The sequence below is a fragment of the Pelodiscus sinensis genome, chromosome 4 (assembly GCF_049634645.1).
Source record: "Pelodiscus sinensis isolate JC-2024 chromosome 4, ASM4963464v1, whole genome shotgun sequence".
Taxonomy (NCBI): Eukaryota; Metazoa; Chordata; order Testudines; family Trionychidae; genus Pelodiscus; species Pelodiscus sinensis.
Genome location: NC_134714.1, coordinates 93,883,552 through 93,904,099, shown reverse-complemented (window position 1 = coordinate 93,904,099; position 20,548 = coordinate 93,883,552). Strand labels below are relative to the sequence as shown.

General features: G+C 41.7%; 1 protein-coding gene across 2 annotated transcripts in view; it reads left to right on the top strand.

Moving 5' to 3' along the window:
- Positions 1 to 7,367, top strand: part of LGR4 (leucine rich repeat containing G protein-coupled receptor 4) — a 124,301-nt gene extending 116,934 nt beyond the window's left edge. For both annotated transcript variants that reach the window (XM_006111507.3, XM_075927775.1), the window contains exons 17-18: positions 87 to 167; positions 3,898 to 7,367. In XM_006111507.3, the coding sequence (XP_006111569.3) occupies positions 87 to 167; positions 3,898 to 5,174 (1,358 nt within the window). In that variant the 3' untranslated portion in view covers positions 5,175 to 7,367. The remainder of the gene's footprint in view (positions 1 to 86; positions 168 to 3,897) is intronic.
- Positions 7,368 to 20,548: the final 13,181 nt, after the last annotated feature.

The following is a 20,548-nucleotide window of genomic DNA, read 5'->3' as shown; positions in this document are numbered from 1 at the left end:
TTGATGTAAAATTAGGTGGTTTAAAAAATATTTGAAAAAAATCAAATGAGTATTATTTAGGGCCTTAAATTCCTATGTTTACTCAGCTACAGCAGATGCAGATATTCCAAACCCTGATGAGAATGAAGAACTGGGTCAGACAATTATTCATTGTACGCCCACAACAGGTAATTAAACCAGCTACTTCAGTTATACTCTGAACTTTTAGCTTGTCGTTGTGCTTTAGCGATCTACTGAATTATGTCTCCAAGTCCTCATGATGCCTGTGTACACACAGTTCTGTAGTGCTTGAGTGACATTCCTATTGATGTCAGTAGTATCTTTGGGTGAATAAATATCAGAGGATTTGACCCAATTTAACACTGTAGTAGAGAGCCATTTTGGAAAAAGTCCAGCTGTGGTTCCCAAGCTCAGTGCAATCAGCATCTTAGCCTTTACATTTAGAGGTGACAGTATTTATTGCCCTTTAATGCTTTGAACCAACTTGCCACATTAGCAGTGCTCTGGCTAGAAAGGGTTGCAGTGCTTGTGGTGTTGCTGAAATTCTCTGATATTGCGAAGGAATGCCAAAGGCCACTTGTATCATTACTCTTCCTACCCACCTATCTTCCTTCTCCATAGCAGCTACTCCTTCCTTGTCAGGTTACACAGAAGATTCAGACATACCACTGAAGTCCCTGCCCCCTAAAGAGCTGCTGAGAACCAATGATATTGTTCCAGCCAGCCTGTCAGGACTTCTGCCCTGTACCTGCCACCTTCCCATTCCCCTCCTAGCCCCCTTCTTCCCTGCACAAAGACATACTGCCAGGGCAGTTGTCATAGGATAGAAGGGGGCCTGCACCTATTTTATCTGCCTCTCGTAGAAATCCATTATTCAGGTTCAGCAAATTGGCTTCTTTGCCTTTTGTGCTAGCTTCTCTTTTCTTAGGGGCAGTATTAGAGTGATCTCCTGGGTCACAGGAAAAGCATTTTGATTAGAAGGGAAAATTCATCATTGGTGTAACTTGCACTGAACTCAGCAGTGGGAATGAATTTAACCTTTGCCTCTTTTTGTGCAAATTCACTTTTGAATTATTAGGTTACTTACAGGAATTCTAATTCATGTGCCATGGTAAAGGTTTACAGTCTTTTTTAATGCTCTCATTTTGCACGTGCAGGTATGGCTTGAGCCCTTTAAGGAGCTAAGCACAACTATTTGTTTTTTAAGCTGACTGCCTGTCTGCAGTCCCCCCCCCTTGCTCATAATCTCTTCCCAATCCAAGATGTTGCTCTCATCTTAATTTGGACACCTGACCTCTGAGTAAATACAGAATAACTGCTTCTATGTCAGGTTCACTCCCCTCTTGGCCTAGCCGCAGAAAATGGATTGTCAATTACTTAAGCAGTGGAGCCAGCAATTAGAAGCATCAACAACTCTTCTAACCCACCTTACCCATGGGAAAAGAGGAACGTTCTCTTGGGGAAATGAGAAGCATGAAGTAGCAGAGGAAGCAGCAGACCAAGGTGGCTGAAAGCTGAACGGGATTTTTTTAGCTGACAGATAGAGACAGCCATCGGCATATCTTGCAGCTGTTAGAAAATGAATTGCAAATTGGTCTTGAATTCCCTTTCCACCAACACTTTGTTTCCTTTTTCTTTTCATAAATAGTATGTAGTTTTTTACTTTTCAGTAGCATTCTTCTTAACATTAGAATGTTCATGTGAAATGAAAAAACAAAACAACTACTATGGTTTGAAAATAATTGTTCAGTGAGGAATCGAGTTCCTGCAAGAAAAAGAGATTTGGCAGCTCTTTTGTTTAGTCTATTTTCTAAGGATCCCAATGGTGCCAATATGAACCTGCCCAGAAATAAACATATTTGCCTCAATACAGAAGAACATGTTGATTGATTAAATTCTACTAGGTTCAGAAACAGAGTTCAAAAAGGCAGTTAAGAACTTTGATTATTTTCCACAATAATTGTTTGTCAGAGTTTGGAGCAGACTGCACCTACTGTGTGGTCTTGGGGCCATTTTTATCCCCAGAAACTCTAAATTGAGGCTATCTTGTGCTGGATGGATCAGCCTCCATCAGCTGTTTTACTAACTCAAGATGGTAGCATCATCTGCCCATGCCCCTTTCCCTAGAAGACTATCCATACCTGAGGCCCACTGGCATGTGACATAAAGCTGGGGCCACCTGGAGATTCCCCTTATCCAACCCACTTACAATGGTTAGTGTAGTTTTCAGTGCCAGGGAGGGCTAAGGCCCTTTATATTGGTATTCAGAGTGTTCAAGGACACCAAGAATATTACTTTAGATCTTATCATACGCTTTCACAGTACACTAAATACACTAATTAAATAACCTTCATGATATGCATATGATCTCCGATAGGAGTTTATGTGGAGGGAATTTGAGGGCGTGTAGGAGCAATGATGCCACTTACACTTAGTTTCTTTCCTTGTGACAGATTTATAGTAAGTTGATTTACCCTTCATTTCTTCATCTCCATGGTGAAAAATGTAGAGAATAATTTTCCTTTCTGACTTCCCTATGGTAACATGGTATGTCACTGGCAAGGCTAGGAACAGAAAACTTGGGGTAAAATCCTACCCCAAATAAATAAATTGAGTTTGTCGGCTTTTTACACATTCCCTATAACTTTTTTTTTAAAAGAAGAAACAATGATAGCTTAAAGCAGTGATTCTCAAACTTTTTGGGCTCCGGAGCCCTTTACATGCGTAAAAATGTATGCAGAGCCCCAGCAGTCCACTGATTATATATGTTGGGGCTCCGCATAAGTACAGGCAGTCCCCGAGTTACGCGGATCGAAACTCTGCCTCGGGCTTCCTGTAGTCAGCTGCTGGTCAGTTTCAGCAGCGGCTGAATCTGGACGCCAGTTCCGACTTACATACAAATTCAACTTAAGTACAAACCTTCAGTCCCTATCTTGTACGTTACCCGGGGACTGCCTGTACACCAGTCCACTGATTGTATGTGTTGTACCTATTGATGTTTCCAGTTTGTCAACCTCACGGAGCCCCTGGAGATGTCTCGTGGAGACCTGGGGCTCCGCGGAGCAGTTTGAGAAACACTGGCTTAAAGTAACCCACAGCTCCTTGTATACTACAGAACTTGGGGAGGGCTGGCTGGCTGGCATTTAAGGAGCAAGGGCAAAATTTTCAGGATGGGTTTGAACAGTAAAGTGTTTCTGTCTTTTTTATTATTATTTAAAATGAATGTATTCATAAAAAGTATGGAGGTAAAAATAAAATGTAGGTACCCCTACTGAGAGCTCTATTGAATAACAAAGACTATTAAAAACTTAAACAACAAATAGTCTAGTAGCACATTAAAGAGTAACAAAACATGTGGGTGGAATCATGAACTTTCGTGGGCAAAACCCACTTCTTCAGATGACTGGAGTATAAGAAGTCCAGATCCAAGAATAAACAAAGAAGGGGGGAGGGAAGAAGGAAAAAGGGGATGGGAGGAAGAAGAGGAGAGACAGAGTAGATAATGCAAATAGTTATAAAATGCTGTTAAGAACCATTAGCACCTCCATTGTTTGATTGGTTGGATAAGTCATTAAAAGGTGGAAGATAGAGGATGGCTTGCACACTATCTTGGTTCAGACCATTAGCATAAGAATAGGTTTTAATTATTTATTTTGCTTATGCAAAGTATTCCTGAGTTACTATTCTTCCTAGTAACTATCTCTTTGGGCTTAATTTGTAAATAGCTTCAGTGGCAGTACAGTTGACTTTCATCTGACTTATTTAGGAGTTCATATGCGTGTTGTTATTCCAGAAATAATGAGTTGGATGCTTGTAATGGTGTTTAATTATGTAAGATTTTCAATGCTGTTTTATTTTTTTTTTAATTCCTTGTCCTTTTCATTGTGTTTCCTCTAGGTGCTTTTAAGCCCTGTGAATATTTATTGGGAAGCTGGATGATTCGACTTACTGTCTGGTTTATTTTTTTGGTTGCCTTATTCTTCAACCTGCTTGTCCTGTTAACAATATTTGCATCCTGTGCTCCACTGTCTTCCTCCAAACTGTTCATAGGCCTGATTTCTATCTCTAATTTATTTATGGGAATCTATACTGGTATATTAACTTTCCTGGATGCAGTCTCTTGGGGAAGATTTGCTGAATTTGGCATATGGTGGGAGACTGGCAGTGGTTGTAAAATTGCTGGGTTTCTTGCAGTCTTTTCATCAGAAAGTGCCATTTTTTTCCTGATGTTGGCAGCTGTTGAACGAAGCTTTTCTGCAAAAGAGATAATTAAAAATGGGAAAAGCAGTCGCCTAAAACAATTCCAGATTGCTGCAGTTTTTGCTTTCCTGTGTGCTGTAGTAGCAGGATGCTTGCCGCTTTTCCATAAAGGAGAGTATTCAGCTTCACCCCTCTGCCTGCCTTTCCCCACTGGAGAAACACCTTCATTAGGGTTTACAGTAACTTTAGTGCTCCTAAACTCATTAGCATTTTTGCTAATGGCTATTATCTACACTAAACTTTATTGCAACTTGGAAAAAGAAGACATCTCCGAAAACTCACAATCCAGCATGATTAAGCATGTCGCTTGGCTAATCTTCACCAACTGCATTTTTTTCTGTCCTGTGGCATTTTTTTCATTTGCACCACTGATCACTGCAATTTCTATCAGCCCTGAAATAATGAAGTCTGTTACTCTAATATTTTTCCCTTTACCTGCTTGTCTGAATCCAGTCCTATACGTTTTTTTCAACCCAAAGTTCAAGGAAGACTGGAAATTACTTAGACAGCATATCACCAAAAAGAATGGCGCAGTGGCAATCGCTGTCAATACTCAAGATGGCTGTGTGACACAGGATTTCTACTATGACTGTGGCATGTATTCACATTTGCAGGGTAACCTTACCATGTGTGAATGTTGTGAATCACTACTTTTTTCCAAACCTGTACCATGCAAACACTTAATAAAATCACACAGTTGTCCTACGTTGGCAGTGGTGCCTTGCCAACGGCCAGAGGGGTATTGGTCAGACTGCGGCACGCAGTCTGCCCATTCTGATTATGCAGATGAGGACGACTCTTTTGTGTCGGACAGTTCAGACCAAGTGCAGGCCTGTGGTCGTGCGTGTTTCTATCAAAGCAGAGGATTCCCTTTGGTACGTTATGCCTACAACATACCAAGAATTAAAGACTGAAAGGCTTATCAGAAAGACGTACAGAATTTCATAGACCATATCTGTTCTGACCTTTTAACCAGGAAGCACTTTTGTAATCACTATACGGTGTCACTCATAAACAAGGGAAGTGGGCAGTAAATTTCTTGAGCCATACATTTGAAGGGGAGGGAGGAAGTTGCCAACTGTAAATAATTTGTAAACCAAAACTTGTAATCCAATATTTTTATTCTTTCCAAGAAATAGTGGTTTATTTTATACAGTTTTTATGTGCTAACGGTCTGTTTCCATGTTGAACTCCAATTGTGTATTGCTTTTACTGTCATATGAGGCAAGTTCTGTCAATCTTTCTGGTTAAGCACAATATAAGGGACAGCTGTTAATATTAAGAAATTATTTTTAAATTTGATTTTTCTATAACTAAGAAAATTGTTGCTGGCTTTGTATAGTATTTTCAGCATTAATCTCAGGATGACTTACTGCAGGGCCAAAAGAAGGGACTGTGTCTCCCATATAGAACTGTGAGAGCAATACAGGTATAACATTTTGTTTTTTATATTTCAGACTAAGATTTGATTTTAATAAGATACAATTTTTTAAAATAAAAAATAGTTGTCAGCCCTCAAGATCTGCAGACTGTTTGAAATAAGAATATTAACAGTTGTTGGGAGTGGTAGAACTGATCATGATTTTCAGTGGAGACACACTGCTTCCTCTGGAAACCATGGTACCATTCTTCAATATTATGTAAGAGTTGCCATGGGCTTAGACCCGAGATGGGCAATAATTTTTGAAAAGGGGCCACTTTGGGAATTTCAGAAGTGGTCGTGGGCAGCCCTGGAAGGATGGAGTAGAAGGGGCGGGGATTAGGGTGGAAGGGGTGGGGCCAGGAGACTTCCAATGTGCCCCTGCCCACAGACCCTGACTGGACATAGGGTGGGGAGGGAGGGTATGTTACATTTTGCGCCCCTTCCTCCAGCCCCCCCACCAGGGGCTCCAGACACCTAGAGAGAACCTCCAGCTGTTCTGAACAGCTGACCATTCCCTCTAGGAGCAGTGTGCCCCTGGTAGTGTGAGGAGACTTCCCGGACTCCCTCTGCCCCCAGGCCAATCGGGGTGCACTCTCCCACCCCAGCCAAGAAAGAAAGAGAGAGAGTCCAGCAGCATCAGGACAGGCGGGGGCGGAGAAGGGACTGAAGGGAAGCTTTCCCCTTCCTGTGCCGCACCTCCCAGCCACTGGAAAGGGCCTGGGGAAGGAGGAGTAGACATAGTCTCTGGCTCTCGTGCCCCACCCCAGGCATACAGTTCCCTCTGGTACATCAGGCTCTGGGGGGCAGGGGAGCTTGCGCAGTTCCCTCTGGTGCCACATGGCCTTGGCAGGGATAGGTGACTTCATGTGATCCCCCATCCCCAGGTCTTGATTGGCCTGGGGGCAGGGGAGGGGCAGTGCAACTGCAGGCCAAATCAACTCGCTTGGCGCGCCAAATCCCACCTCTGGGCTAGACCGTGTATATTGTAAGTGTTGTCTGTGTGTCATGCTTGCTTAGAGAGAAAAGCTAACGTATTTTGCACCCCTATTTGCTGTTTGCAACAGTGCTAATACACACAACGTCTGTGAATATCTTGACACTTTACCAAAAGGGTGGCAATGAAAAGCAGTTTTGCAGTATAGAAACTTCTGCGTTTCTGCCAAAAAATTTTCTCAAAGTAAAGTACGGTGTGGTGAGATGAACCAGATTCATGTAAAACAATGAATTAATTCCAAATTTTTCTTAATTATCTAAGGCCCAACTATCACTTAATTACCATCAATTTTCCTTTAATCTGTACTTAGTTTGAAGTTTGATCAACATAAAGTTATGAATGCATGATCAAAGTACTTTATAGAAGTTTCTTGAACAGTATGCTGGATCAAAAGCAAGTCCACTGCCATACCAGTTCCTCTGGAAATGTTCTTTTTAAGATTTAAGCTAGATTGCTGTTTTGAAAATTAAATTGTACATACTGTGCATATAATGAATTTTTATCTTTGTATTGTAAATTATTTGATAGAATACATGATGGGAATTATGGCTTCAATTCATTTTGTTAATTAAAGCTACCTCCAAAACTATAGTGGCTGCCAGTAATTGTGGTTTATATACTTTTTTGCATTGTAAATAGACATGGTTGTACATTGTCACTGTAATAAAACAGAATCCTTGTATATCAAAATCATGTCATTTGTAGAAAATATTGGGTGGGTTTCATTTACTATATGCTGTAATTTTTGTAAACCAAACTATTCATGTAAAAACAAACAAAAGCAGAGACAAAAGAAAACCATCCCAGAGGTTTAGCTTTCTTATAGTTATAAATACTTCATTTTAAGTTGGCACAGAGTGTCCCACTAAAAGCAAATAAAGTATACATGGATATTGCTAGAAATCACACTTCTTAAAAAATGAATAAGATCTTGGAAATATTTCAGATGCACAGAATCATCATGGTAAATTATGCTCATAAATATGGTATCTGATACAGTGTATTCCAAATCTCCAACCACATATGTAAGGGGATGTGCTAACAGAATAACAGAGTTACTGGTTTAAATTATAAACTAAACGTCTTGCAAGTCTACAATATTAGGTTAAAACATTCAGAGAACTGATTGGCTTTTTACAAAGCACTTTTCATTATGAAATATAGAATTTATGCCCAAAGGTACCTGCATATTTTTAGAATGACTTGGAAGGTCATCCAGATGTTAAATATTTATTTTTGTTAAACCCATCATTTTAAAACCCAAGTTTGTATCACTTTTGAGTCACTTATGTGAGAGATGCATAGTTTTACACTCCTGTTGGCAATGTAGCTATTTTCAGATCTTTTGAAAAGTAAGTTTCAAATGGAAAAATACTACCAATAGGAGAAAAAGGTAACTACTGTCAAACTTCCAAAAGGGAATGGAGCAGCAGAATTTTTTTAAAGTCTTCATTAAATTGATACCCAAGTGTTACTAAAATTATCAGATACTGTTAAACTCAGGCTACAATAATGTTTCCATTTTGAAAGCTGGGAAATACTGGTTTGTGATATGTTTAATTGCAATTGTGACTTAGTGGGTGCTTAATTGTGTTCCCCTAATTTCTGCCAAAGCTAACAAGTGTGAAATGGGCTCTATCAGACAGATATAAGGGAGGAGGAATGTAAGCAATGATCCTCTGAAATCATTTCCTTGAGAAAGAGGGCTGCAAAACTGAGATGAGGCCCAACTCCTCCAACACAAGATAAGGGTGGCAGGAGTGGGCTTGCTCAAGAAATTAAGAAATCCAATTAAACAGTAGAAAAGACCTGCCAACACCGTCCTATGCCTCGCAAGTTAGATGGAATAATAATGCTCATAAGTAGTCCAGCCACAGCGTAGGATACAGGAGATACCAACAGAGAATACAGCTGTTAGCATCTACCCTTGAGCCCTTTATAGTCGCTGCAGGAAACACAACAAACAGATGACATGATTTTTTCTAACGCCAACCCTTATTTTTAAGACCCAGACTTAAAGCCGTCCTCACAGCTAGAATAAGGATTAGGGTGTTTTTTTCCTAAATCCTGACACATACAAACACTGGACCTAGGCCAACCGAGAACTCACCCAACATTCGAGATGTAGGAGAACAATTGGAGGTCATCTGTCCTCCATATTCTATAGCTGTACAGCAGTGGTTTTCAAAGTATGGGTTCTGACCAAGTATTGGGTTGTGGAATGTCAGGTAGTGGATCACTTTGCTGTAGGGAAAGTAGATGACCAGTGGGGGTGTTCTAGCAGGCCTCCTGTCCTGTCCTGGCTAATGGGAGTGGTGGGGAGGTTCCTGCAGGCGAGACCAGCACACAGAGCCACTTGCATGCCTCTGCCTAGGAGCCAGACCTGCTGCTGGCTGCTTCCCGGGTGCAGCACGGTCCACAGTGCAAGGACAGGCATGGATCTTGCCTTAGCTCCCCTACTGTGCTGCTGACCAGGAGTAGCCAGAGAAAAGCCCGTGCCCCAGTCCCCTGAGCCCTCTCCCATCCAGAGCCCCCTCCTGCACTCCAAACCTTTCATCACCAACTCCACTTTGTAGCCTGCATTCTAGTCAAAATACATCATTATGTTGGGTTGTGGCCATCAACAATTTTCTTCAGTTTGAAAACCACTGCTGTAGAGTGACATCATGAGCACTCTGGCTTTTTTTTTCTTGTCTACTGCTGGTGGGAGGTACTAACTGCCTGGCTGTGTCTAGACTGGCAAGTTTATCCACAAAATCATCTGCTTTTGTGGAAAAACTTGCCAGCTATCTCCACTGGCCGCTTGAATTTCCACAAAAGCACTGAGGATCTCATGTAAGATTGTCAGTGCTTTTGCGGAAATACTATGCTGCTCCTGTTCAGGCAAAAGTCTTTTTCCAAAAAACTTTTGCGCAAAAGGGCCAGTGTAGACAGCAGAGATTTGTTTTCCGCAAAAAAGCCCCGATCGCGAAAATGGCGATCAGGGCTTTTTTGCGGAAAAGCGCGTCTAGATTGGCCACGGACACTTTCCACAAAAAGTGCTTTTGTGGAAAAGCGTCCTGCCAATCTAGACGCGCTTTTCCAAAAATGCTTTTAACAGAAAACTTTTCTGTTAAAAGCATTTCCGGAAAATCATGCCAGTGTAGACGTAGCCCCTTTGTTTAGGGATAGGCTGTCCATGGGAAGATACTGAAAGGAGAAACTTAATCTCTTACATAATAAGATCTCCATTAGAAATAACTTTCTATTTATTAAAATTTATTAAAAGGCAAAAAAAGGGGGAGGGCATTACCATATTGGGCTCCTATTGAAATCAGCTTCTTCAAATATTTTAGCAGCTTGCTGTTATGCCTCAGTGATTACCTGGGCTTCAAAATCTCTAATTGGGAGTCCAGTCCATTCCTGCAGACTTTGTGCAGTTATTCCTTCGATGAAAGTTTTAAACAAGTAATGTCTGCAAGCCCATGCTTTTCTAAGAACATTTAAAATATTGTTAGATCAAAGACAAAATTGGATTATTGTATTATACCTTTTAAAAATTAAACTAGTGTTTGAGTTTAACTTGCAGAATCCAATCCTTCCATGTACAAAAATGTTTTCTTAATCTGATATTTCAGCCTTTTTTGTTTATGTATAAAAAAACTTTTATTCAAGCCCCAAGCTGTCAATTCCAAACCTGAAGTTTTTGGTTCTAGCTATACCCTTCCAGATTAATCTCGTGTGTGTGTGTATAATTATAAGTAAACTTTTCAAAATTGTATACAAAACCTTTTATCTTCAGCTTCTGTGGACTTTATTGAACAGCTTTTATATCATATATCATCCAATTTTGTCTTGTCTGTTCTAATTTGCAAGTTAATACTTTTTAATTAATAAAAGCATGCATAGCTTGCTTCAGAAGCTTATCCATATCTGAAATATTGTACTTTCAGTTTAATTAGTTTTTTTTATTGCGTAGGTGCTTTTGATCTCTTCTAGCTTCCAAGTTTCAATTTCTTTTGCTGAAGGTTCTTTTTAAGACTCTTGCTAATTTCTATTAAAGACTGTATTTTTAGTCTTTACTAATGACTGAATTTTATAAAATTTGAATGAATGAAAACAATTGAGAAGTGAGGAAACTGCATCACAAACTATTGTTTTTGGTAAATTGTAGAGGCATCCATACACCATAATGAATTAGATGGATGCATGAGTTTAATGTATTATTACAAATGTAATTATAAATGTTTTACATTTATATTATAAAATGAAATTAAATAGATTTTGTAAATGAAATAGAACACTCATATTTGCTATAAAAATCTTTGCTTTTAGTTGGGATTAAGTAGACTCCTGTTTCTGAGTAGGTCAGTGGAGATTTACTGTCAAAATATCATGTTTCATTGGGTTACAAAGCCACGAGGCACTACCTGCATTTTTTTCTGAAAGACTCAATCTAACCATATGATTGGTTATAAAAAGAAAGCAGAAACCATATTGTTAATGGGAGTTTTTACTCCAATTAGATGATCATTCAAGTGAAGACTTTTTGCAAAGGAAAAAAAGGGCCACACAGTTGACTGATTGATGGTGACCTTCAAATAATGTTAAAAACAATGACACAAATTTGGCTTGAACATAGACGCTAAGGGTACATTTACACTATAATGAAAGACTTGCGGCGTGGCTGGAGCTGAGAGGCTGTTCAGCTAAAATTTCAGCATATACATCAGGGTTTGGGCTGGAGCCCACAAGAACTTTAGAAGAATGAGGAATGCTAATCATGTTGTAATTAAGGTGCCCCATATTCCACAGTCTCTGGGAAAAGATGACCAATTAGAACAAAAAGTAGCCTTTATATCTTCACAAACATAGATAGTAGCAGGGTGGCCCATGAGTGCCTGGTGTATTCGTGTGATTGGTATGAGGCTAAGTGGTGTTCTCCCTGGCTCAAAACTCTGTTATTCTTCCCTTTGTTGGAAACTGCAGGTTTAAAGACCAAATACTCAATCTGTAGATTTGACTAAGGATGTGACAATGACCAGATTAGACAGCATATTTTTAGACAAAATGGAAAGTAAAACATAGAGTGCATGAAGAATAGGCATTTTAAATTTAGATGTACTTCCTAGTTTTGAAAAACTATTGAAAACTATAAAATGTGAATTTAATGTTTCCTTTTACCAAGTACAGCTAAGAATAAATTGCATTATTTAATTTTGCCGAGGCTTCAGGGAAACATGCTCAACTTTTTGCCCTCTGTTAACTTGCTAGAGAATTCAGAAACAAGATTTTGGTGAATTGGGAAGCCTGCAAATTTCTAGATTCTTCATCAGACAGATCCATAGAAAGAAAATATGAGTGCTGTGAAATCTGCGTTTCGAAGTGATGTTCAGATAACACATTTTTAATCTGCAAAATTGCAAGTTTAAATGAGGATTAGTATATATGAATCTCAGCCAAAAGAAATGTCTAAATTGACAACATCTGCTATGCGTAAATCAGTATCTTCTGGGAATTAGATTAATGATGCCTACTTTTCATGTTTTTAAGTTAAGAGACTAAGAATATCTGTCAGCCGATGGTCAGGGCAGTGTGTGCATGTGTGTTACACCCAAGTCTTCAACTGCTGAGACGCAAGGTCTCGTTGCAGTGGGCAGCCTAGGAGGCTGGAAGGCACCCCAAAAAGAGTTTAACGTCCGTGACTTTACTGCTAGGACCAGGGTCCCATCGCAGAGGGCTGCCAATAGGCTGACAGACGCCCCGAGTTTATAGGAAGAGCCCATTACATCTCAGATTTCAGCCGCTAGGATACAGGATCCCTTCGCAGCGGGCAGTCTAGGGAAGACTGAGAGATGCCCCAATGGATCTGTCACCTGGGAATGACACGATTCAAACGCCCGAGCTCTTCCTATACCTGTCCCTTATGACCGGCTGAAGTTCTTTTAAATTGTGCTTGGTTCTGTTACAGCAACAGAAGGAGTCAGGTTAAAACTTAAACAGTTACAAGTTTATTAAAGAAGCTTATAAATCATATGGTTACAATGGCTATTGCTCTCTTTCTTAACTGCTAGCAAATATAGATCTTAAAAATGGTTACAAAGAAAATAAAGATAGAAAATAGAAATAATGGTACCAAGTGACAGCTTAATCTTTAAAGAGTTCTAAGTCTATGTGTACACTTAAGACAAAGGACCACATCCAGGTACAATTTTTACCCCCTTCTGTGCCTCTCGACTCCACCGTGTCAGGCCAGGGCTGGTCTCTCAATTCCTAGGAAAGACGAATACGAGGTGGGCGTTCCCGTGGAACCTCGGGAGGTCAAACACCTAACCCGACCAGCAGGTAGATGGTAGATTGACACTGAAAGTGAGTGTGCTGCTGGACCCATCTTTATACCCATGGGGTCACGTATTTCTCTTTCTTATCTGTGATGCCAAATGGTGCTGGTCTGTCTTGTTGACACCAGTTCTTACAAGGGAGTTGTGAACTTAATTTACACTTGTAAGAGAGAGAACTAAATTGGAAGTACTGGAGATTCTTTTCTCAGTGGGAGATTCCTCTCCCAGGGACACTGTGTGTGATCGTATCAACATGGGTGCCAGCCAAGGCAGTTCTTGCAGCCTCGAGGTCAGCTTATTGCCTTAATCTTTCTCTCCTCATATCTATATTTTCAGCTTAGTAGGATCAGATGAGCCAGCATAGACTCTGCTGATTTTATTGCTCCTTCTCTGCCCTGTATGATTCAGGGACCTCAGAGAGGCAAATAAGATGGATGTGATGGGGGTGAAAGGGGTGTCTGTCTTGCTACAACATCACGAAAGGGTTTTTATGACAATTTAAATGTCTTTTTATTATCAGTCGAAGTGTCAACGTGGTAATAAATGCTGTAATTCATAAATATTTTGGTTGCCTGTTTCTTTTCCACCTTTCCTTATTCATAGGCTTTTTCTCGATTATTTAGCAGAATACATTTTCTAGCATCTAATAACTTTTTCAAATTTTCTAGTTAGAACTTTCAGTAGCTGTAATTAAAAACTTGTATATAATTTTTTAAAATAAGCAACCTGATCTTAGAGGGCTTGAGTCAAAGCCCACTAAACAGAAAAACATAACATAATTATGGGGCAGGACAAGGAGTAATGGGCTTAAAGTGCAGCAGGGGAGGTTTAGATTGGACATTAGGAAAAAATTCCTAACTGTCAGGGTGGTCAAATATTGGAATAAATTGCCAAGGGAGGTGGTGGAATCTCCCTCTCTGGAGATATTTAAGAACAGGTTAGATAGACATCTGTCAGGGATGGTGTAGACGGAGCTTGGTCCTGCCTTGAGGGGGGGGGGGGGGGCTGGACTCGATGACCTCTTGAGATCCCTTCCAGTCCTATGATGATTCTATGATCAAAAGAGACTACTCCTTAGTGAATGAGTGCTGAACAGGAACTTAGGGTATGATGACATCAGATGCTTTAGTGGCACGGCAATAGCACTGTAGTGCCTGAGTGTAGATACTTGATACATCAGCAGAGAAGGATTCTTCCATCACAGTTGTTAAACGCTGCCCTTGAGAGATAGTAGCTAGGTTGATGGAAAAATTCTGTAAATCTATTGGTACCTGTACTGGGGCTTAACTGTGTATCTCAGAGCACTGCACTGGAGATCAACATTCTGGCATTTGATTTAGTGGGTCTTGAATAGACCCATAAATCAAATGTTGAGGGCAGCTACAGACAGCATCTGTACTCCTTGCAGTCACAAAGAGTAAGGGAAGCTGATGAGAGTGTTTGCTCCCTTTGGCCTCCTGTGGTGGGGACAGCACCAAACTTCTGCATAGCTGGAGTTGCGTACCTACAGGGCTGAAAGGACCTAATCACATTCGCAGAGGAGAAACCAAAAAGGGCACCAATATCTGAGGCCCCTGTAATGGCAGAGAATAGATCAGGGAAAATGTCTGGATGACCCTATCATGCAATCCACGGTGCATGCTGCAGCAGAAGATGGAAAGAAAAAAAAAAAGCCCACCAAGGTCCTAGCCAGTCTGACTTGGAGGAGAATTCCTTCACAACCAGTTTGTTCCTGAACACGAGCAAGACGCATTGGCCAAGCTTCTGCAAAAAGAATTCTCTACCATTTCAGAGAAGTGGCCACCCTCTCCAGTGTCCCATCTTCAGCGGTAGCAAATCTCTGATGCTTCAGATGATGTGAAAAAACACCAGTCAGTGGGCTGACAGACTGACCAGGCCCCTGGGTGAAGTTGAGAGGGGGATGCCCAACGTCATGCTTTGGGAAGGGATGGGGCCTCAGGCAGGTGGTGCAGCCAGCCCTTCAGTGCCCCCCAGAGTATGCTGCACCTGGCATTCTCCCTGCAGCCAGCCCTCAGAGATACCCAGAGTGGGCCCATGCAGTGCTCCTACAGTGATTTAAAGGGCCGGAGGCTCCAGCTGCTCCTGTTTCTGTGGTGGTGGTGGTGGTGGCGGCAGCAGCTGGGAGCCACAAATCCTTTTGAATTGCTGGGCCCCAGAGGCAATTGCTTACTTTCTTCCCCTCCCCCGCAGCAGCAGGTATGACCAAAGCATATATATGTGATCAATTGTGCTTTTCAGGGTGGATTCCTTCCTGATCCCTGCACAATGTTGGCCGTAACCCTGAAGGATAAGATTTAATTATAGATATCTTAATGCAGAGCTGCACGTGTTATGAGCAAACAGAGGGAAAGCACTGAAGACCCATCTAGCACGATCAACAACCTACAAGCGATACCAGGACCAGATAAGAGTTCCATATGAGATCCTGTCCATAGAAGACACTTGACGGGGCGAGATCATAGATGACCCACTGGGGAGACTTCCAGGGTGCTGATATGGCCACTGCCACTCACCTTCCCACTCACTGGGGATTCTCACGGCTAGCTCCCTGGTCTCCCACAATCTAGGCATCAAGCTGAGATCACTGACCCCCTAAGAAGCAATACAAACACTGAACCACTTCAGGTCTGAGGAGAATGCAGTTTTGGGCCCAGCTTCCTGGGATACCACTCCTCAAATGGGATCAAAACCCCCCACTGAATTATTTGGGCAAGCCCCCTTCAAGAATGAAAGGGGGAATGTACACACTGATTGATTGCTCCTCCAGGTAATAATTATTTACAGGGGGCTTGATAGTAAGTAAAAGTGATTTTATTAAGTACAGCCGGTAGGATTTAAGTGGTTATACATGAGAATAGGCAGAGCAAAGTAGATTACACATTAGAAGTAAAAGAAAATGCTTAGATAATTCTAATACTAAATCCTCAGTACAAAGTTATTACAAACTCACCCTAAAACTCTGTTCCAGCTGCATCTTCAAACCAGGGAAATCTCCACTTCCCTTGGAGTCCCTGGTTGGCTCTCCCGCGTGTGCCAGTCAAAGATAAGACTCCTACTTTCCTATTGTTTTTAAATATTCCCTTTTTCCATGGGAAGTGACCTGATCAGTTAAGGGTAGACGTGATTTCCCCAGACTAACTACTGCTAAGACTTAAGAGCAAAAGGCTATTTGCATATGATTGCTCAGACATGGAGGCCTCTCTTGATGGCTTTCTTTCATACATTTAAAACCCATAAAGAATTCCCTGCTCCATATGTCTAATTTTACACACAAGAATGATACATACCCCAAAATAAGATAAACCAATCCAGACGATTAAGACATAAAGATTGATAGGTTACGTGAAGTAATTTGCTGAAAGCACCTTTGAGTTATATAAATTTATGTTCATAAATCCATTTCATAAAGTGTGTGTGTGTGTGTGTGTATAACCATCACAATACTCACAAAAGGAGAAGTAACCCGTCACAAGGACATCTCAAAGGGACTTGGGGAATGATGTGTACTTATCGTTAACTTACGTGGTACAGTAAGTGTTGGCAGAGTCCATAGTTGTTTTTGGTGGGTCAAAGCTAGTGTTGTAGGGTTACTGATCCCCAACTGAATCTCCCTCTTACTGCAGACAGGGGTGTAACAAGGTGAATCACAGTCCTGGATACCATTGGAACTATCATTCTGGGCACACTTATTTTGAAATAAACTATTCCGGAATATTTATTCCAAAATAACATTTCAAAATAGCACATCTACTCTGCAGGGAAGCTTCAAAATTAGTCCGAGGCAGGCTTCCCTAATGTAGACATGCTACCTCAATTTAGAGCTCCAGGAGGCACTGGGGAGGAATAATTTAGAATGGCCCTGGTGAGGGAATATTTCAAAATAGCAGCAGTGGAGCAACTACACATGCCTTATTTTGAAATAACTATCATTCCACATAGAATGAGGATTACAGAAGTTGAAATAAGCCGTCCATTATTTCTAAATTATTTTGAAATAACGGAATGGCTGCGTAGATGCTCACATTGTTATTTTGAAATAATGCTAGTTATCTTGAAATAATGGCGCAGTACAGATGTACCCTATTAGACCATTCCAGTGCTAGTTTCCTACCTCTTTAATTATATAGGCACGCCAAATTCATATTCTGTCACTTTGTTGTTTAGCAAATTTAAATGGCAGAAAACTCACCTTGCTAGTAAATCTGGAAGGAAATAGCTGAAACAGATACTCAGTTGGCAGTAGAAATCAGTAATGTTGAAAAAACATCTGATAGTTGGTAGTAGAAACATTGGAATGCATTTCTGTATATATAAAGTCATATACATAATCAGGGCTCGACAATTAGTGTAATCTACTTGCCTATGGCAAGTAATTACACCCCGGAAGAGCCGGCGCAGAGCAACCTGTGCATGCGCAGAGTGCAGCACCGTGTGGCTGGCGAGTAGGGCTCGCCGCCACTTGGCAAGCCCTGCACATAATAGATTAGAGAGATGATAATCACTCAATACAGCTCTGGTTATGATCCTATCTAAAAATATTGCATTCAAATTTTGGCACATCAATTCAGTAACTATATTGACTAACTGAAGGGAGTTCACAAAAGAGCACAAGGAAGGACTGATTTATGAGGCAAGATTAAAGTGGTAAATATGTGTGGCATGACTAAGATAATTGCACTGAAATGTAAATGGCCAATCCTGTCCCTGAGGAGTATATGGGGATAAAACTGGACACTAATTTTATGAATATTTAAGTGGTAAAAATTACAAGAAGAGAGGAATTTAGTAAGATAGCCAAAAGGCAGAATAGCCAGTAGTAAAGGGATGTAACTAAAAAAGGAAAAATAAAAGCTGCATATTATAAGAAACAAAATCTTGAGAATTAGATTTGCTAGAGTGTGTAATAGTCTCCTAAGGGAAGTGATGGAAGTGTATGACGCATTTAAAACTAAATTGCATAAATCGCTAGAAAATATTGTATGGAACAATCTTGCATTGACAAGGGGACAGGCTGGGTAATCAAAAATTGCATAAACTCTGTTTCTATGAAAATATATGTTAAACATGAAGGTGAAATGGAGAACAACCTCAGTTTAGTATCCTACTTGTGACATTTAAATGTTGTGGTACCCTACCAATGCCAAGAAGTCTGTTTATTTACATGCTGTTACCATTGTGTTCAAGTTAAAATACATTGGGGACCCAATGCTACAGTCTTTGTGCAGGAAGAATGTTTCAATGATAGTGAAACTCTGATCCCATCTGTAATGAGTATTTTCATTGAGTTCAATGGAGCTGTGCTGATTTATACCTGTTGAATATTCTCTCTCTTTTTTTAATCACTGGTGGACTAAAGGGACTGTGAAGAAATCAATTATCCTTCAACTGTTGTTGCTGCTGTTTCCAATTTTCTGGTAAGCAAAGCAATGCTAATACAGAAATATGTCTAAACAGAAATTGATAAGAAATCACTTATTTTTTCCCCTTCACCTTCTTTCATTTTGAAATCAAACGATGCTAGAATTTGGTATGGCCATTAAAAGGGGAGAGTAAACAGTTCAGATTCCACAGAGCCACCCATGGTGGGCGCCTCTGTACCCATATCTGCCCTTGCCTATGTAGCCCAAGGTCCAGTGTGTTTCAGCAACAGCCCTGGAACTACAAGTCGTGGACTACAAACTGCAGCATGTTGGGAGAACTTCCTGGTTCCTGACAAGATGTGCCCTCTGCCCCAGCAGGGTCTCAGCAGGAACTGCTAGAAGCAGCACACAAGACCACATGCTGAGAGGAGGGGCTGCTGAATTGTGATCCTGTTTTATGTTTTTTACAGGTAGGACCAGAAAGGGATATAGAGCACTCTGAGAGGAGTTTAAGTGACACAAAGGGAGAACCTGGACTTGGTTATTGTGGGGTTTAGTTACTGTGGGAGTTGGAACATGTTGTAAAGGGGCTGTGTTGTATGCTGTAACCCAGTGGTTACCAACCAGTAGAGTGGGATCTACTGGTAGATGTTGGCGCCTCTGACAGGTGATCCTGACTGGTTGGCCAAGAGGCTATCAAGTGCCGGCACTTCAGCTGCTCTTCCCCGCACTGCTGTGCAGCTCCTGCCCTTTGCCTTGGAGCTGTCTCCTCAGGGGCCTCCTGCTTTCTGGGTAGGGCAGGGGAGGGAGAGGAATGGTGCTCATGTCAAGGTGCACCCTCTCCCTGCTTGTATCCCATTTCCACAGAGCAAATAGGGGGCACACCAGGACTTGGGAGGGAGTTTGCTGGCTGCTTTGGGGAGTGATGCAAGTCCAGGGCAGGGATGAGCTTGCCTTAGCCCTATTGCACCACCACCCAGAAGCCAACTGATATAACCAGTGCCCAGCAGGAGCCCACATCCCAAAATCCTACCCCAGTCATGAACCCCCTCCTGAACCACAAGTCCCTGCCCCAGCCCTGAGTACCCCTGCATCCAAATGCCTTCCCAGAGCCTGCACCTAGAATCCCCTTTAGTACCCCAACTGCCTACCCCAAGGTAAGATCAGAACCCCTCTCACACTCCAAATCCCTTAATCCAACACCAGAGTCTGCACCCCAGGCTGGAGGAAAGGAGGGATGATGGAGTAAGCAGAGGTGGGGCCCCGGAGAACAGGCACAGAGGAGAGGGGACAAGGGTATTTGGGTTTGAGCTAGATCTTGGATTGCATTTAAATTCAAAAAGTGATCTCATGCTTAAAAAGGCTGGAGACTACTGCTGTAACCTCTGCCCTCAGCAGGGTTCCAGTAGAGACTGTGCAAGAAGCAGCACACAGACCGCCTGCTGAGAGGAAGGGCTGCTGAACATTGATCCTGTTTTATGTTTCTTACGGAATAAAACCTGTTCCTGGTGGTTTGTCTGAGTGGTCTGGTCTGAGGCGCGCACACACAAGACACAAAGCAGAGCACCCCAAGCAGCCTCAGGCCTAGCCTCCCACAGTGGTGTAAGAAATCCCAAGGCTTCTCCTATGGTATGCTGAATAATCTCATAGGCTATGTCTAGACTGCAGGCTTCTTTCGAAAGAGGCTCTTTCGAAAGCATCTTTCGAAAGAGCCTCTTTCGAAAGATTGCGTCTAGACTGCAGGCGGATCTTTCGAAAGAGAAATCCGCTTTTTCGAAAGAGAGCACCCAGTGAGTCTGGATGCTCTCTTTTGAAGAAGCCCTATTTACATTGAAGAACGCCTTCTTTCGAAAGAGGAACTTTCGAAAGAAGGCGTTCTTCCTCGTGAAACGAGGTTTACCGCCATCGAAAGAAAAGCCGCGTTCTTTCGAAATAATTTCGAAAGAACGCGGCTTGAGTCTGGACGCAGGGGAAGTTTTTTCGGGAAAAGGCTACTTTTCCCGAAAAAACCCCTGAGTCTGGACACAGCCATACTGGGCTACCGTACAGAAGGTTTTAGCCTGGGCCCCAGGGCAAGTGCTGTGCCTGGCAGTGATGGGGCTCTGCAGGCACCAAGGGGCTTTTGGTTTAAGAAGGATTTCACAAGTGCCCCCCATATCTCGAAGCTGTA